This window comes from Nomascus leucogenys, chromosome 3 (assembly GCF_006542625.1).
Source record: "Nomascus leucogenys isolate Asia chromosome 3, Asia_NLE_v1, whole genome shotgun sequence".
Classification (NCBI taxonomy): Eukaryota; Metazoa; Chordata; class Mammalia; order Primates; family Hylobatidae; genus Nomascus; species Nomascus leucogenys.
The window spans coordinates 85,365,597-85,384,904 of NC_044383.1; the positions used below are offsets into that span (position 1 = coordinate 85,365,597).

Here is a 19,308-nt window from a genome sequence, read left to right on the forward strand (position 1 = left end):
GAAATATATATAACATGCACTTTCTAGTCATGTTCCTTCCATTTAAGCCCATCTATCCTGTGCAATGAAAACGGTCTCACCACTAAAGAAACCCAAAGACTGCTACATAATCATGGCATCCTAAAATATTTTTTTAAACAAGTCTGCTATGAAAAATTGTGAAAAACAAAATAGTGCAAGATATTCAAATTTCTAATTTTTCTTTTATCAATTGAGAAAACTATTCAAACTTACATGGTAAAATATCTTATACATTTTTAAATATATTTAAAAATTAAGATATTATACAACTGCTGTAAAAATCTGTTCCAAGTGATCAGAAACTAAAAAATATCAGTTGAGGGAAAGGTGAAGAATGTGTCAATGAAAATGTAAAACATTTGGTCAAATCCCAGATAAAGATTCTCATTGAGAAAATAAAGTAATAAAATATTTCTCAAAATGTAAGGTTACTTAAAGCAAAAATAATAATAGTTACAACAGGCCACAGAGGACTATTATACTTAAGTCTAATTATTTCATTATTGAGCATTTCTTTGAATTTAAACAAAAAAAGTTTATATTGATTTTATACTTAAGTTTCAACATAACAACATTTACAAAACAATCCCATGTAGCTCTCAGAATGTTAACATTAGAAAGGGTATATTAAGATAATTTAATTTTCAGGTTCTTCACAATACTTAGCCATGTTAACTAATTAACAGACAGGAACATAACATTAGGTTTGTTTTTTTTTTAATTACAGGACCATATCCATATTAAAAGGTTGTTTTATAAGATTTTCCCTTAAGTAAAATCCAGAGAATATTAGAATTTTTAGAGAGAATCTCATAAATTCTTGTTGGTAAGAAATTTTAAATTAAAAAAATACACACACATACAGATAAATACACACATACATATAATTCACAGAACTTGTTTGGTAATTTATTTTTAAATTACTTACTATGAAGAATCTCAAATACACAAACAACTATAGGTTCCAATATAACACCCATGTAGCCACCACTCAGTTTTATCAACTCTTAACATTTTGACATTCTTTGCTTATCTGGCTACATTTTTGTATGGCTCCATCTATTCACATACTTCCTCAGAGGTAAACTTTATCATGACTTGGTGTTTAAAACATGCTTGAAAATATATAACTTTACAATACATTATGTATCCATAAGTAGCAAATAATACTGTTCTACATGGTTTCTCTATAAATGGTATTATGATGTGAATATACTTCTGCATCTTCTTCATCAGTGTGAGGGATCTGTCCATGTTCATACATATAGCTCTAGTCCACTAATCTTTAATGAAACTTGTTTGGTAATTTATTTTTAAATTACTTACTATGAAGAATCTCAAATACACAAACAAGTGTAGGGTCCAAAAGAATGCCCATAATAACCATGTAGCCACCACTCAATTTATCAACTCAGTATTTTGTTTACCTCACTACATTTTTGTATCCCTCCATCCATTCACGTACTTCCTCAGAGGTAACCTTTATTATGACTTGGTGTTTAAAACATGCTTGAAAATATACAATTTTACTATATGTTATGTATCCATAAGTAGCATATAATATTAACATTAGAAATTGTATAATATTCCATTATGCAAATATATTATAGCATACACTCTCATTTGATATTTAGTTGCTTACAATTTTCACCATTACAAACAGTGTTAGAATAAACATTCCTTTATGTGCTTCCTTGTGCATTTATAGAAGAGTATTTCTCTAGAGAACATACCAGAAGGAGAATTTCCAGGCGTTTATGTATTCTTTGACTTTATTTGGCTTTGCAAAATAGCTCTTCTGCGTGCTTAAATTAACCTATTCTCCCATCAGTACTGTAAGACTGTTAGGTCCCCACATCTTTACCAACATACATAGACTTTTCATCCTTTTTAATGTCTGCCTGTCTCATGAGTACAGCATGGCATAATTTGCATTAGTATGATTACTAGTGAGACTGAAGATCTTTTCATATGTTCATTGGCCATTCATATTTCCTGCTCTGTAAATTGCTTAATCACATCCTTTGCTGATTTTTCTTTCCATTGGGTTGTTTCTTCCTTCTTGCCTTCTGGAATTCTTTATTCATGCTGGATACCAATCTTTGTCAGTTATATCAGCTATAAATACCTTCTCTGAGGCATGTCTTTTCACTGTTTACTGGATTTTCTGAGATGTGAACATTTTAAATTTTAATATGACTATATTAAATGTGTCATTAATCCTTTTCCCCCTTATGTTTGTATTCTGTTGATTTTTCCAAAAAATTCTTCTTTAGCTAAGGAAGAATCTAAGATTCTTCTTTTTTAAAATCAGAGTTTTCGAGTCTTTCTTTTTTGCACTTAGGTTTTTAACCCAACTACAATCGATTCTTATATGGTAGGATATCAAATTTCATTTTCCCCACATTGTTCCAGTTTGATTTATTGAAGACTTCATTGTATCCACTGATTTGTAATGCTTTCTGTCACATATAAGGTTTCCATATATGCATGAGTCTACTTCTGGGTCATTTTGTTTCACTGGTCTATTTTCCATTCCCTGCACCAACATTTCTGTCTTAATTATTATAGTTCATAAGTCTTTAAATCTAGTATGGCAAATAGCTTTTCCTCATTCTTCAAACATCTCTTAGCTGCTGTTGGCCATTTGCTCTTTCATGTGAACTTTAGAATCACCTGAAAGGTTTTAGTTTTTACCTTTTAGAAATAATACAAAAAGATTAATTTTTCTTAAATTAATCTCCCCTCCATGGTCATTAGTTAATTTACTAGCATTTTATCAATTTCTGTGTCATAATTTTTTTATATCTGATACTTCCTTACAGAATGTGTCTTTTTGTTGAGAAATATTTTTAATCGTTCTTTTACTGAGTGTCTACAGGTGATAAAATCTTAACAACAAACATTTATTGAGTACTTATTAACATGTCAGGCAGCATTGCTGTAAATCCTTTATATATATAAATCCTCACAACAATCCTATTCACTCATCCATTCATTTAACAAACAGTTATTGCATGCCTACTATGTGTTAGGCACTGTTTAGGCACTTGGGACGTAACAGTGAACAGAACAGTTAACAACCTATAAGGTAAAGATCGTTATTTACCTATCCTATCATTATAAATGGGGAATCAGAATGACAGAAAGTTAAATAACTTAGTTTAATATTTACCCTCAATCTTTTTTTAAAATAAATTTTATTGTGCATATTTGAGATTTTCCCTCAATCTAGAACGAAAGTTTAGCTAGACTTTGAATTTTCAGATGACAGTTACCTTCTTTCAACACTCTGAAAACATTACTCTATTGCTTATCAGTTCTTACTTGATAAGAAGTCTATTGTCAATCTAATTGTTTTCCTCTGCAGGTAATATATCTTTTGTCTCTGATAGCTCTTGTCCCTTTATTTTTGATCTCCTGCAATTACATCCCAATCTGTCTAAAAATGTATTTTCATTTATTTTGTTTAAAACCCCAAGTGCCCATTTTGATCTGAAGACTCATATCTCTCTTCATGAAAGATGATGATTCTTAACAATTCTCTCTTCAAATATTACTTTTTTTCTACCATTCCTTCCATTTTTTTCTTCAGTAACTTCTATTCAATGAACACTGGAGTATAACACTGGAGTCTCCTAGTACCAGCAGTTAGAGTTGTTTGAAAAGTATGTCCATGTTATTCTATATGCTTTCCTTCCAGAGGTAGAGCTTAATTCCTCTCCCTTTGAGAGAGTGGGCTTAACTTAGCGACTCACTTTTAACAAACAGTATATTGTAGAGGTGATACAGGTCACTTTCAATATTACATTCATGATGGTTAATTTTATGTAAGAGCCTTACTAGGCCATGGGGTGCCCAGATATTTAGTTAAACATAATTCTGGGTGTTTGTTTGTTTTTGAGATGGAGTCTCACTCTGTCCCCAGGCTGGAGCACAGTGGCACAATCTCAGCTCACTGCAACCTCCGACTCCCTGGTTTAAGCAATTCCCCCGCCTCAGCCTCCCGAGTGGCTGGGATTACAGGCACGTGCCACCACGCCCAGCTAATTTTTATATTATGCAGAGATGGGGTTTCACCATGTTGGCCAGGATGGTCTCGATCTCCTGACCTCATGATCCACCCGCCTTGGCCTCCTAAAGTGCTGAAATTACAGGTGTGAGTCACTGCGCCCTGCTAATTCTGGGTGTTTCTGTGAGGTTGTTTTTGGATGAGATTAACATTTAAATCAGTAGACTGAATAAAGCACATTGCCCTACCTAATGTGGGTGGGCCTCATCCGATCAGTTGAAGGCCTGAATAGAAAAAACAGGCTGACCCTCCCTCAAATAAAAGAGAATTCTTCCAAATTCAGGAAAAAAACCAATGTCTGATGGCCTTCAAACTGGGACACTGGTTTCTTCCTGAATTTGGTTGTAAACTGAAACATCAGCTCTTCCTGGGTCTTAAGCCTGCTACCTGTCAGACTACAACTACACTATCAGCTCTCCTGGGTTTCCAGCTTGCCAATTTGTCCTGCAGATTTTGAGACTCGCCAGCCTCAGTATCACGTCAGCCAATTCCTTATAATAAATATCTTTATCTCCTATTGGTTCTGATTTGGAACCCTCCTAATACAATTATAAAAAGGCTGTGGCTCCTGTCTTGGCTTCCTCCCTCCCAACTTGTTCCTTTGGGGGAAGCCAGCTGCCATGTCATGAGGACACTCAGGCAGCCTATGGAGAGGCCTGTGTGGATAGAACAGGGGCCTCTGGTCACAAGCTGAAGGGGAACTGTAGCAACATCCCCGAAGTTTGGAGGCTGAGCCACCAGCCATAGTCAAGCCTTGAGATGAGTGGAACACCAGATAACAACCTGGCTGCAACCTCTTTATAGACCCTGAGCCAAAACTACCCAGCTAAACCACTCCCAGATTCCTGACCCACAGAAAACGTGTGAGATAATACATGTAGGTTGTTTTAAGCCACTAATTTTGAAGCAATTGATATATAGCAATAGATAAATAACAGAGTCACTAGTATATAGTAGGCACAATATATATTTATTAAATGAGTAGGACTGCCTTGCCTTAGGAGTAAATGAAAGAGAGAGAGAGAGAGAAAGATTGATTGATTGAGATTGTGTGGGTGTGTATAAAACTTACAGCAGTGTCTGACATACCTTTTACAAATTTGAGTACAATCCTCAGACTTCTCTTCTAATTTAGCAATCCTGTGTCCAATTTAGAATTTATCACATCTATTGATTATTTCCTAATGACTATACTTTATTTGCTAGATTTCTAATCAGTTTTTTTCACAACTATGTGTCCTTGTTTTAGTCTATTCATGTTTCAAAATTTCTAGTTCTTTTTCACAAGGTACTTTCACTTATTTCTTTGAACTGCCATCTCCTGACCCCATCTTTTTTTATTCCTCCTTGTCTAAGGGTCTTGCACATTGCTCCCTTCTAGAACCAGAACTTCTGCTGAAGGTATAGAGGTCCTGCTCTGCAGTGGCACTGCGGATACTGCAGGACCAGTAGAAGGCTTAGCTCAGTTCTAACTAGGAGGCATGGCCAATGCCAAGTCACTAAATACTTTTTGGTATATCTGCCCAGAACAAAATCTCTTCTTTCTCTAAGACTTCCATCCAAACTCCTGGGTGGGGTGGCTTGGAACACTGTCACCTAGCTGATTATCCCCAGACTGGGACAATAAGATTCTCATGATACAGTTTGAGATAAATTCCCTATACAATCAGTTCTTTGAATTAAAAGTAAGAGTAAGGCCAGGTGTGGTGGCTTACACCTATAATCCTAACTCTCTGGGAGGCCAAGGAGGGAGGATAGCTTGAGCCTCGGATTTCAAAACCAGCCTGGGCAACATGGTGTGACCTCATCTCTACAAAAAATATAAATAAATAAAAATAAAAAAAATTAGCCAGGCATAGTGGCACATGCCTGTGGTCCCAGCTACTTGGGAGGCTGAGGTGGGAAGACTGCTTGAGACCAGGAGGTCAAGGCTGCAATGAGCTGTGATCATGCCACTGTATTCCAGCCTAAGCGAATGAGCAAGAACCTGTCTGTAAAAGAAACAAACAAAAAAAGTAAGATAATGGTAAGAAAAAATATTTATTGTCAAGAATACTATATTAACCTGTCTGGACTGTTCTTCAGAGAAATCACAACTTTTGCTTATTGTGTATCTTAAAGATTGTAACTTTAAGGCACAGACCTAACAGCATATCCTCCTAACTCACTTTTGAACTAAAGTCTAATTATATATGTGTAGAAAACATTTGTGAAATGGTAGATACATTATTTTCTCTGGCAGAATTTCAAGTCATAGAAGAGGAATTCACAGCAAATATTTTACAGTAACTTGTATCAGTCTGTACAGTAAACTGGGAATTAAAAAATCATTTAATATTAGAACTATCATTTTTAAAATCCTCAGCTTGAAAAGGAACTAACATAGAACAAAAGAGATTTATGTTGAATGATATAACTGATCTTTGCTGAATAAGAGATGTGAGATCAAATGCTGAGACCAAGATATTGCGAGATGGAGGTGATGGTAATGGAAAGAACAACAATGACTTTGGAAGAGATACTGTGAGGAATTAACAAGAGGTCAAATAGAGATAAATCAAAGGGCTGACAGGTAACACTGAGGTGAGTACGCACAAATTAACACAGTTTCATGGCTTTCTGCAGCAAAGCTCATCAGCGAAAGCCAGAGACTGTGGGAGTACCCCAGGTTTAGTGAACATGCCTATGGAATCAGTTTACAATGTCTTTAAATCCAGTTAACCCGTTTCCTCCTAAAATATCTTTAAAATATTCTTTCTCCATGCTATCAGTATTCAGAATTAAAATGTTGTTACTGATGTCAAAGCAAAGAGAGTAAACTATGGAGAAATTAACTCTTCATTTCCAGATGCAAAAGGACCTGATTTTGTAGAGACCACCAACTCAATAGTTTGGAGCAGGAGTTGGCAAACTACTGTCCACAGGCCAAATCCAGCCTACTGCCTGTTTTTGTAAATAAAGTTTTATTGGAACACAGACATACCCAGTCATTAATGTATTGTCTGTGACTGTTTTCACACTACAACAGCAGAACTGAGTAGCTGTGATAGAGCCCATAGGGCCTGCAAGGCCTAAAGTATTTACTACCTAGTCCTTCACAGAAAAAGTTTACCAATCTCTACATAGGAGAACAAAACAATTCTACTATAATGAGTATATGCAGCACTGCTACATATCTAGAACACACAAATGGATGGATCAAAGCTATATTATTAGGTGTACTGTGAAAATGGCATAGTATTTTATTTATTCAGAAATGAAAAGTGAAAACTTCTATGAACCTCTTATTTAAGACATAAAGTATCTTTCAGGTCCCCAAGTCTACACATTCTGCTGGTTAGGTCTCAAAAACTCATTCAATAGAAGTACAAGAGTAGTTCTATAAAACTAAAATATAATTAAAATAGCAGCTTTAATAGTGCAAGGCAGCAGATTCATTTTCAAATGAGTTTGTAATTTTCAAACAAAGGGCAATCTTACTTAAACAACTACGGCAAGGCATTCACTAAGGAGTGACTGGGTCCATGATAATTTCTTCTACAGAATTACCGAAACATACTCTAGGTGCATGCTGTCATCTAGCAGTAGAATACATGTTCATAAACAAAGATTTATTTTACATTCCATCTAAAATCTACCTATTAACCCTGTTCAGCAGCTTCAAAACCCAATGAATAAATTCAAGTAATAAATTCAACAACTCCCCACACATAAGAAGCATACGCTTCTTAACCTGGGACCAAACTGGAAGAGTAAACACATAATTAAATATTCAAGTGGGTCACATGACACTCAGCCATTGTGAAATGCCAAAGGTAAAGAAGTAAACAGCAAAATATTATAACAAGTTACAACTGGAGAGAAAAGCAAGAGATAAGTTCAACGTGAACAGTTTTTATTAATGCAATTAGGCAAAAACAACTGTAAAGTATGCTTATAGCATCAGGGTTCCGGACCTTCCTCTACAACTCAGAAAAGGACTATAAAGGAATTAGTCCATAAACACCATACTCCAATGATTATAACAGGAGGAAGACTGTTTCCTCCTACTTTCACAACTGCCTTCTTGTTTGTTTAGCAAGTTTATTCCCCCTAGTGTCCTTTAGTGAAGCCTCCAAATACTCAGACTACTACAATGACTACAATGACTATTGCTAAGAAAATGATTTCACTTTGGAAGGCTGAGGTGGGCAGATCACTTGAGCTCAGGAGTTTGAGACCAGCCTAGGAACATGGCAAAACCCCATGTCTACAAAAAATACAAAAATTAGCCTGGCACGGTGGTGCATGCCTATAGTCCCAGATACTTGGGAGGTTGAGCTGGAAGGATCACTTGAACCTGGCAGGCAGAGGTTGCAGTGAGCTGAGATCACACCACTGCACTCTAGCCTGGGTGACAAAGTGACACCCTGTCTCAAAAAAAAAAAAAAAAAAAAAAAAAACAAGAATGATTTCAATTTCAAAAACAGTTTTAGTTAGTGAAATGATGGATAACAGATGTGGAAGTTTGATGTATGCAGATATGAAGTGCCATTCAGTTATAAAGAATTATTATTAATGCGTTTAATTGTTACGAAGAAATTTACTAATAGATAAAAGGCATGAATTCAAATTTTCCTTGACAGCTTTTTAAGAAACGTTATCCATAAACTTCATAACTTCCCACCCTCCATACTTCTAAAGTGCTAAGCAAAACTACTTAATAAAAATAACCGATGTTTATTATACTCACATATAACTTTGAGATAGTCCAGATTTATAGCTTAGAATTATATTTATGCATACCTGTACATTTTATAATATACTGAGACCCTGTATAATCAATGTATGCAGTAATATGTTTGCTATTTTACATTAATGTAAGTTTTTAGCTGTTACTAGTTTATGACTTTTTTTGCTCAGTGTTAAGAATTGTTGGTTATCTTTAATAAAGAATGTAACCCTTAATTATAACACTCAATATAGGATTCCAAATTAGTATTCTCCATTCTAAAACATGACTCCTAGAAAGCATATTAATAAGGGACAGGTAACAAGTGTACATATTACAGACAAAGACAGCTAAAATATAGACTAGTTATATAACATGATCAGAAACAAATGTACTTTCATTGATTATACTACATTTCAAACACATCAGAGCACTATGTCAGAGTAAGGTGGTGAAATTTTATAAAAGTGTATTCACTAAATGAAAATTCATAAATTTGCATAACAAATATCTCCAAAGAAATCCTAAGAACACAACCACTCAATTACTGGAGTGTAAAATACATGTATAAGTGTAAATCTTTCTCTAATTAAATTTTTTTTGCTCCACGCTTCCAATTTCAATAAACTTGGTGAAGAAGAATATAGAATAAAAGTTGAAAGCCAGGTGCAGTGACTCATGCCTGTAATCCCAGCACTTTGGGAGGCTGAGGCCGGCAGATCACTTGAGGTCAGGAGTTCGAGACCAGCCTGGCAAATATGGTGAAACCCCATCTCTACTAAAAATATAAAAATCAGCCAGGCATGGTGGCACATGCCTGTAGTCCCAGATACTCGGGAGGCTGGAGCAGGAGAATCGCTTGAACTACGGAGGCGGAGGTTGCAGTGAGCCAAGATCGCTCCACTGCACTATAGCCTGGGCAACACAGCAAGACTCCATCTCAAAAACAAACAAACAAAAAAAACAACAAAAAAGTTGAAGTATTTTGAGAACTATTTAAAGTACTTGAAACTAAACATATGTAGAAATAATCACCATTTTAGAATACTTAAATTCAATTACTTTATCCAGATTTGCTATGAACCATCTACTAGAAGTTATTCTTTTATACAGTTCAAATACACAATATGGTATAGATTATATACTGATACATAATCACAACTTGAAAATAATATTGTCTTTCACAACTTTAAGATCAACATTGTGGTGGGGAGTTAGAATTCTGACAGATCTCTAAAAAGAAAAGGCTAAATATCATAAATTGTAAAAATTAATAAAGTTCCTTACACTGCCTTTGAGGAAAAAGAAGAAAGTTCTCTAAACCTAACTGTAGATGTTTAATAGCTACCCTAGACCACAGACTCAGAATTTTAGCTCTAACATACAAGTTTCAGTTTAAGGTTCAGATAATTTGTCAAATTATTAAAATCCTTGCGTGTGATGAAACAAAATCTAAGACTAAATGTTCACACACCTTCGCCTTGCCCTGCAGTCTCATTTTGAAGCCTATTTTTATCACTGTATTGGATCTTTCCTACAATAATATAGTTGAATACATCTTTCCTCACAGATACTCAACTGATCAGTCGACTGATCAATTTGCATAACAACCTACAATGGATGCAGAGATTCGCAGTCAAAAAGACATGGGGCTGGATGTGGTGGCTCATGCATATAATCCAAGCATTTGGAGGCTGAGGCAGGAGGATCACTTGAGCCCAGGAGGTTGAGACCAGCCTGAGAAACACAGTGAGACCCTATCTCCACAAAAAAAAAAAAAAATTTAAAGACATGGCAGTTAACAAATTACAGTCCTATAATTTGGCTTTCCTCAGGACATGCCAACAGTGAGAGGATGGGCTAATCAGCCATCTCTAATGAATGGTGTCCTTTCCAGGTAGATTTCTTATACCTGGCTTATTGGTCACTGTCATGGTTGTTTGATAAGGAGTCTGCCCCCATTAAAAGATGATCTCCCCCACCACTGCACTCACAAGTTAGGCTTCTTGACTGTAACTGGACTATAATCCACTCATTCAGGGCACACAAACTCACCCCACCAAGTCGCCTATTCCCAGTGAAAGTTCTACAAGGCCAATCAGGATACAGAAATACAGCCTAGAGACACATACCAAGGACTCTAAGAAAGTTTGTTAGTTTTAACTGTGATAATTAAACTTATCAGCTATTAAAACTATTGATTCTTGATTGTGTTTAAGAACAAAGTAATTACTAATATCTTTCTGTTTTATATATTATCTAGCTATATTAACATTTCTGTTTTAAATAGACTGCATTTTAGATGACAACTAACAACATCCTGCATTAGTTAATTTAGGTGACCGAAGCTGGTTCTTTCTATTTTAATTTCTCACCCTGGTCTCAGTTACCAGCACTGACTCTGTAAGTGAGAAGCCACCCTCTTCATTTGCCAATGAGTTTGGTCTTATAGTCTGACTTTGTTAGTTGCAATGGCTCTTTTAAAAGAAAGGCCATCCCTGCTCTACTTACCAAAATACAATAATGTATTGTTTAAATCAAGTAAGAATGCAGTAAGGAGACCACCATATACGCATGTCAGAAAACAAATTCATAGCACTAAATTAAATCACACTCTTTCAAAAGACAGTTAATATATCTTTTGTAGAAAGCCCAGCCGCTTTCATCAACAGTCAGGGTGGTGTGCAATTTTACTTATATATATGCTCTGCCAAATAAACTGGCACAGAAAGAAAAAAATAGGAGAGTGTTAATATCCTACAGAAGTAAAGATCAACTTCTTTTGTTGTCTTCTAGTTCATGAAGATAAAAGCAGAGGGGTCCTTGAAACTGTCGACACAGCTGAGTAGGCCAAGTAAACAGATGCTGAACCATACTTATGGATTACTGTCATATACTAGTCCCCCACAATACCTATAATCAGTTTTTTCACTTCTTCAGATTCTTTCAATTTATGCTCTATCATTCTTGAAGTGAGGCAATCAAAACTGGATGCAGGTGTTCCATTTATAACTCCAACTTTTAAAAAACACTCCTGGTTTTCTAGTCTGCTGCTAAGCAACAGAATAACATTCTTACTGAGCTACCTATCATGCCCCACTCTCACCCCTGACTCCAGATTTTTTTTTCCCCCAAACATAGAAAAGGTAAACAGGTTCAAACTTCTAACAATAGTCCAGATTGTTTTAGTACATGTGTGGGACTTATCTTAAAGACACTCTCATGCACTATGTTAAAAGTTTTTCTTATGCTATCCTACACAAGGTGTATTAGTTTTCTAGGGCTGCTATAACAAAGTATCATAGACTAGGTAGTTTAACCATCAGAAATTTACTTGTTTACAATTCTGGAGGCTAGAAATCTGAGATCCAGGTGTCAACGGAGTTGGTTTCCTCTAAGACTTCTCTCACTGGCTTGTAGCGGGTCATCTTGTTCCATTGTCTTCACATGGTCTTCCTTGTGTGTGTGTGTGTGTCCTAATCTCCTCTTCCTTAAGGACACCAGTCATATTGGATTAGGCTCCACCCTAATGACCTCATTTAACCTTAATTACCTCTTTAAAAACCCTGTCTCAAAATACAGTCACATTCTTAGGTACAGGGTGGGGGGGTAGGACTTCAATGTACGAATTTTGGGGTGATACAATTCAGCCCATAACACAAGTATTTGAAAGTACATTACAGATACATGCCCTTTTAGGGGCAAATTATGTCTTTCACTTATAATGCCCCAGGGGTAAAGGGTTATTACGTTTTCAACTTATTTTCAAATGGTTCAATATAACGATTACGCATATAGTAGGGGAACCTGGGTGAAAGTACATAAGAAATCTTTTTTTTTTCTTTTCAATTTCTCTGTAAGTCTGAAATTATTTCAAAATAAAAGTTTTTTTCAAGTATTTAAACATCAATTTAATGAGTCAGATTTATTTTATTTTTGAGACAGGGTCTTGCTCTGTCACTCAGGCTGGAGTGCAGTGGTACAATCACAGCTCACTGCAGCCTCGACCTCCTGGGCTCAAGCGATCCTCCCACCTCAGTCTCCTGAGTGGGACTACATGGGCATGTCCAGCTAATTTTTTAAATTTTCTGTAGAGATGGGGTCTTGCTATGCTGCTTAGGCTGGTCTTGAACTCCTGATCTCAAGTGATCCTTCTGCCTCAGCCTCCCAAAGTGCTGGGATTACAGGCATGAGCCCCTGAGCCCAGCTGAATGGGCTAGATTTTTACAGCTCTACTTTCACGAAAATATATCATCACGTAGAGTTAAAGAAGTACTTGCAATCAATGCTTTATTGTACATAATAAGAATCTTATGAAAAGAGAAGAAAAGAACAAAAAAGACTGAACTTAAGTCCTTTAAATCATTATAGTACCTAATTATTTCCATGCCACGGATGGTAGAAGAAGAAACTAAGCACAACTGAAGTGTCCTTCCTGTCTAAATTCCCATCAGTTGCAGAAAGTGCTGTCTATTCAACTCTAAAAGATCCACCAAATTCAGGAGGAAAAAAAATTACCCTATTTACCAACCCATTTCACTAGTAATTCTGGGATTACACAGTAAACAGGGCATAAATCTCAGCTCAAGAGTAATTTCTTCTAAAAAGGTTTCCCAACACAGATCATCCTCCAACTAAGGACAAGCCTGTGACAATGCTAGCATATATTTGGGCTTACTGTATACCCATCCACTCTGTCTTTTATTAATGTAATAGTATCTTGTTCTTTACTAGGCATGTATTTAATGCTCTGCATCTAATGAAATTCAACAAATATATGCCACTGACTCTGCACATAGCTTACTTAGTGAATTTTCTTTGCTAAATTTATAAAACATTTGTTATTTCTCTGATGAAGTCATTTTTCATTGTAATCCTAAACACATCTAAAGAAAGAAAAAGATCTCATGAAATAAATTAAGAAACCAAGTTGAACTATATTTTACCATCTTATAAGGCTAAAAATTCTGAACAACCACTGATGCAGGGAGGGACCACATCAGCATACAAGACAATTCTGACCCTGCCACAGTTCTATTCTCCTGAGGTCTCATTCTTACTGAGTCATCAGGCCTGCTGCACGCCTGGCTATGGCTAACCACTTAAGAATACATCACCTAGCTATCAACAACACATCATTTTACATGTCAAAATTATTTTGAGGATTATCTGTCTCAATGCTGCTCTCCATTATAGTATAAAATTGAGAGCAGGCCTATACAAACTATTTACCTAAAGCAGTTAATTATGTGTTGATTCTACAAACTTTCACTTAAATGTTTCTAAATTAATTTGAATAACAAATTGTGATTTATAAATTCAGAACAACTAAGACTTCAAACTAAGCTTGTTCATAGTAAAAAGACAAAAAATCCATTTTCCTGCAGAAGATATTTATAAAACATACACTTAATAGTTTGTATTTTTATCATGGATTATAATGTTGCATATGTTAGTTACTATGTTGTATCTCCTGACCAGCTACAAATTAGAAATAATAAGTAGTAAAGAAAATCCTTGTTTTAGATAAATAGCCAAGCTATCAGAACAACTACTAGTCTATGCTTTTATATATGTTATGATTTTAACTACAACACCAAGGCCACAAGACCTGAGTTCAAATCCTGACTCTATTGCTTGTGCCAGTAGGCAATTTATTAATCTTTTGACACCTTAATTTAATTATGTGTAAAGATGAGAATACCACCAACCCTATTTAGACTGGTGTAAAGAAATAATAATGCAAAATGTCTAGGACAGCCAACAGAATATACTCAGTAGGTTTTCCCAAACTTTGGGGCTAAAAATCCAGGTCTTCAAAATCCTCAAAAGCTTTATTCACTATGCATATGGACTTGTCTAAGTCTTGTAAAATGGCATAAATATACTATATTTATTAATGCAAATTATGTAAAGGCATGTAAAATGTAACAGTATTGTATCATAAACTGGTCTCTGTGAGGTTAATATGCCATAATACAATCCATATTTTTTAATACTAATTTTTGCTTATTTTAGAATTTTGTAGGGTTCAGGAAAACAGGGTTAAAGTGGTACCAGATAATTTGTAGCCCTTTTAAAACAAAATAACCTCTCCAAGAAAACTAAAATTATTATCTTCTTTTTATTTTCACATATGTCCTTAGAGCAAGCTGAGGCATTTGTAATCAATTACTGCTCCTTCTTCAAAACAGAGTCTAGAATATGAGAATATACTGCCAGTGATTTTGTGGAACATTTAAAGAGAGACCAGTCTCCTACATCTTGTCTTCTCATTCTGTTTGCTCTCATCCACCAACATCATTAGGTGCAAGGTAAAAGGAGTGTGTGTATCAAAGGAAGAACGAGGTGACATAACGCTTTGCTTAAGTGACAGTGGAGGTGTTTACAGATTGACATGAGTACTAGTGCTGTAGCTTCTGTTTGTTTTCAAAGAAATCAGCTGATTATTTTGCCATCTCTCCTTTTTCTAATTTACTTACTGCCCATGTGGGACTCTGATATAGATCCCAAGAATGAGGAGATAATAAGAGAGTGAAGTATAGGTAGAAAGCAATGAGTTGGGAGGCATTAAAAGTAAACACTGCCTGGGTAAGATTTTCTAAATTTCACATTTGCCATTTATATCACTAAAATAACAGCATCTTTAATTTTAAGTCAACTATAGATCAATGAAAACTCAGTTTTATAATTTTTTTCTACATATTCAATGTCAGAAAAATTGCATAGTTTATGATATTTTACCAGATGAGCCAATAAAAAAATTTAATAGGAAGTAACAGAGGGTACAAGCTAAATTTTATTTAATATATTCATACAATGATTTTACATCTGTATTTAAGTAACTGAGGGAAACCAGAGCTTATGCTATCTAGACCTAGGTACGTATGTATAAATTTCCACTCTTGAGATATGAAATCTTCTTAATCCTCATAAATCACACTTAAAAAATTTGGTCATATCTATCAGTCTGAAATAAATTTAAGAAAACTGTAGACTAATACTTCTCCGAAACTTAGATCACATTACTATATAACATTTCAAAAACATCTCATGGGATATATTTTCACAAGCCACGAGAGATATAAGATGCCTAGCAAGTTAATATTTTTTTGGTTTTTACCCTATTTTTCTTCTCAAAGGCTCATTTAATAATTACACTTAATAATTATGCATGCTATATTTCTTATTAAACAATCAGAAAATTTTAAATGAGGCATTTAAATCCTCCTTGCTCAGAGGATTTCAGTTTATAGTACACAGGCCCATAAAATAGTAAATGTGCCAGTAAAAAGCAGGCATGGCATAATTTCAGAATGAACAGTCCTACCCAAGAAAAGATAGCTAGCAATTTCATACCCACACAAATGGGAAGTCATTTCACCACAGACCAATGAAAACACAGTCTAATATCATCTGGCATTCAGGGACAATAATTATTTCATTTTACAAATAAAAAATCTGGAAATCTGAGACAATGTCTTCACCTAGATTACCAAGCTTATTGCTGGCAGGGCTAGAACTAGAATCAAAGTCTTCTTTCCACCCTGCCAGGTCACCTGTTAAAGTCTAGCTAAATATTTTGCCCAAAATTGAGAGTAATGCCATCTTAATTCATTCGGTGTTGCTATAAGAAAATACCTGAGGGTGGGTAGCTCACAAAGAAAAAGAGTTTATTTAGCTCACAGGTATGCAGGCTGGGAATTTCAAGGGGCATGGCACTGTCATCTGCTTGGCTTCTGGCAAGGACTTTCCTGCTGTGTCTTCACATGGCAGAAGATCAAAGGGGAAGCAGACAGTGCAAAGAGGCCAAACACAAAGGGCATCCTTGCTTTACAACCACCTGCTCTCTTGGTAACCAAACCATTCCCACCAGAACTAATCCAGTCTCCCAAGTCACTGGTATATAATTTTGTAAAAGTAATTTGGTTATCTTTATTCATTTACTTAACAAATATTTACTGAATGGCCAATCTTTACCAAGTACCATTCTAGATTCTGGAAACATGGCAATGAAAAAGACCAAAAAGGCTTCTACCATTATATCCTAATGTGAGAAGACAGAAAATAAGCAAGAGAACAAGTATCATTTCAGAGAGTGACAAGGATGTTAAAAAGGAAATAAAACTTGATGATACGAAGGAAACAAACTAGAAGGGGTGCTACATTTTATCAGTGTCCAGGAAGCCATCTCTAAAAAAATATGCAAGTTGAACACTGAGCTGAAAAAAGGGCAGCCATAATGAGCTAGACAAACATTCCAGACAGGCAAAAAAACAAAAGCCCTGAGCTGGGACCAGGTCAGAACACTCAAGGAATAGAAAGAAGGCCAATATGCATGGAGCAGAGGGAAAAAGTATATGACAAACAGTATGTACTACAGGGGCCCAGGCACATACTCTTTAACCTAGCAATACCACCTCTAGGACTCTATCCAACAGCAGTAATAGTAAGTATGTGTAAAACCATGCACAGGCTCATGGTGAAACCCCGTCTCTACTAAAAATACAAAAATTAGCTGGGCATGGTGGCACGTGACTGTAATCCCAGATACTCAGGAGGCTGAGGCAGGAGAATCGCTTGAACTGGCCAGGCGGAGGTTTCAGTGAGCCGAGAGCACACCATTGCAATCCAGCCTGGGCGACAGAGTGAGACTTCGTCTCAAAAAAGAAAAAAAAAACTATGCACAGAAGAATGTTAGTGCTAGGTAGTTTGTAAAAGGAAAACAACTGGAAAAACTAAATGTTGATCATTTGGAGAATATTAAATAGATTATGGTATAACACATACTATTTCAGTAAAAGAGTTAGATAATATATGCACTGACCCTGGAAACATGTCCTAGAGATATGTGAAAAAGCAAGTAGACTAATATATATGACATGATTCCATTTTTTAATGAGACTCGTTAACTATGGTATTACAAATTTTAACCTCCAAGTCTGGTCCAGGATAAATACCACTTTGTTTCCTCCCACTGCAAGCAAATGTCCTCTTACATACTATCCTCCTACCTTTCTCTAATTCATTCCCTGCCAGCATTTTGGCTTACCTCAACCAACTGCTTATTTTTTTTCCTGGGAACATAAATAGCATCACAAAAATTTTAAGAGCACAGAGAAGAACATTTCCTTATAATTTAAAAGCATATTAGGTTTGAAATAACTTCACAATGACTGAATCAGCTCTACTGATTTCAGAGTAGTCAGATGGCATCATAAACTTGATTTAAAAATAAAAAACACATTATTATGAGCAATTGCAGAAAACCAAATATTCAGTTGGCTACTATAATAGCAATGATGAAAATTATGAATTATTCTCACCTCTACTTTTGTTCGATAGAGAACAAGTCGTTTAAGGCTGCATAACTTTGCAATGTGGTTGAAAGCTTGAGGTGGTAGCTTATCACAGGAGGAGAGATTTAAGGCCTGTAGATTTGGACACATCTCAGAAATAACTTCTAAGCAAGCTTCATTAAGAAAGTGGCTGCAAGACAATTCAAGGCGTACTAATTCAGATCCACAAACCTTCAGAAACCTGCGAAAACAACATTCCATGTGAATTTTATAAAACTAAAAGATATTTTTGCAAGAATTTTGGAATTTTAGCAACTCTAAGCAGATACATTTGAAAGAATAGATTTCTATTAGGGAAAATGTAAAATTTGTTTTGCTTAAATTCTTATTCACTGCATACTGAAATATGAATGGTTAGGCTAAAAAAATCAACTTGAGAGGACAAAATGAATTCACATCATATAAAAAGTCAGCTAATGCTAAGTGGAAAATTAAGAAAGTAGAAGATATATTTTTCCTACTTACCTATAATTCACATCTGAGTTGGTAAAGCCAAAAAACAAAACAAAACAAAAAAACAGCAAAACATAACAAAACTCTAAACTCTTGGGAGATAATTCCCCCTCAACAGTACCCATCAAGTACTGGATAATATATTTTGAACACTGCACACGAAAGTGACAACTTTAATTAAATAACCTCAAAACAAATCAGACTAGGCTCCTCTCAACTCAGAAAATGTCTATGTGGGTTTAACTACAGCACTGTTATGGTCCTTGCAGCTGTTACTATTTAGCAGCTAGACTGCTTGATATTGAAAATATTCAATTGCAGCTTCACATAAAATATATAGAAATAAACCAAGATGAAGGTCACAAAATGCTTTATCAGAGTAGTTATCACAATATTTATCTCAGTTGTGTTATAGTTGGGGGAAAAATAATCCTGTCCATGATCATCCCCTGAAAACAATCTAAAAGTAAACATGAATCTAGGAGTATTTGAATCCATGAAACTTTATCAACTAAGCAAACTGAACCCTCTTAACAGTGTACCAATTATGCCTGCCCAGGTCTCTTGACATAATCTTCCCACCAGTGTCACATCAGTAATATACTGTTAGTCAATTTATGCCACATGTTTATTCCTAAATGATTTAATGAGCTTACAAATACACATACAAAATAAAATTGACTAAATCAGAT

At 35.4% G+C, this 19,308-nt stretch overlaps 1 protein-coding gene across 2 annotated transcripts in view; it reads right to left on the bottom strand.

Annotated features, from left to right (window-relative positions):
• The window catches only part of FBXL4 (F-box and leucine rich repeat protein 4), a 70,339-nt gene that overhangs the window by 7,235 nt on the left and 43,796 nt on the right, over positions 1 to 19,308 (bottom strand). For both annotated transcript variants that reach the window (XM_003258362.4, XM_030809482.1), the window contains one exon: positions 18,131 to 18,344. In XM_003258362.4, coding sequence (XP_003258410.1) covers positions 18,131 to 18,344 — 214 coding nt within the window. The remainder of the gene's footprint in view (positions 1 to 18,130; positions 18,345 to 19,308) is intronic.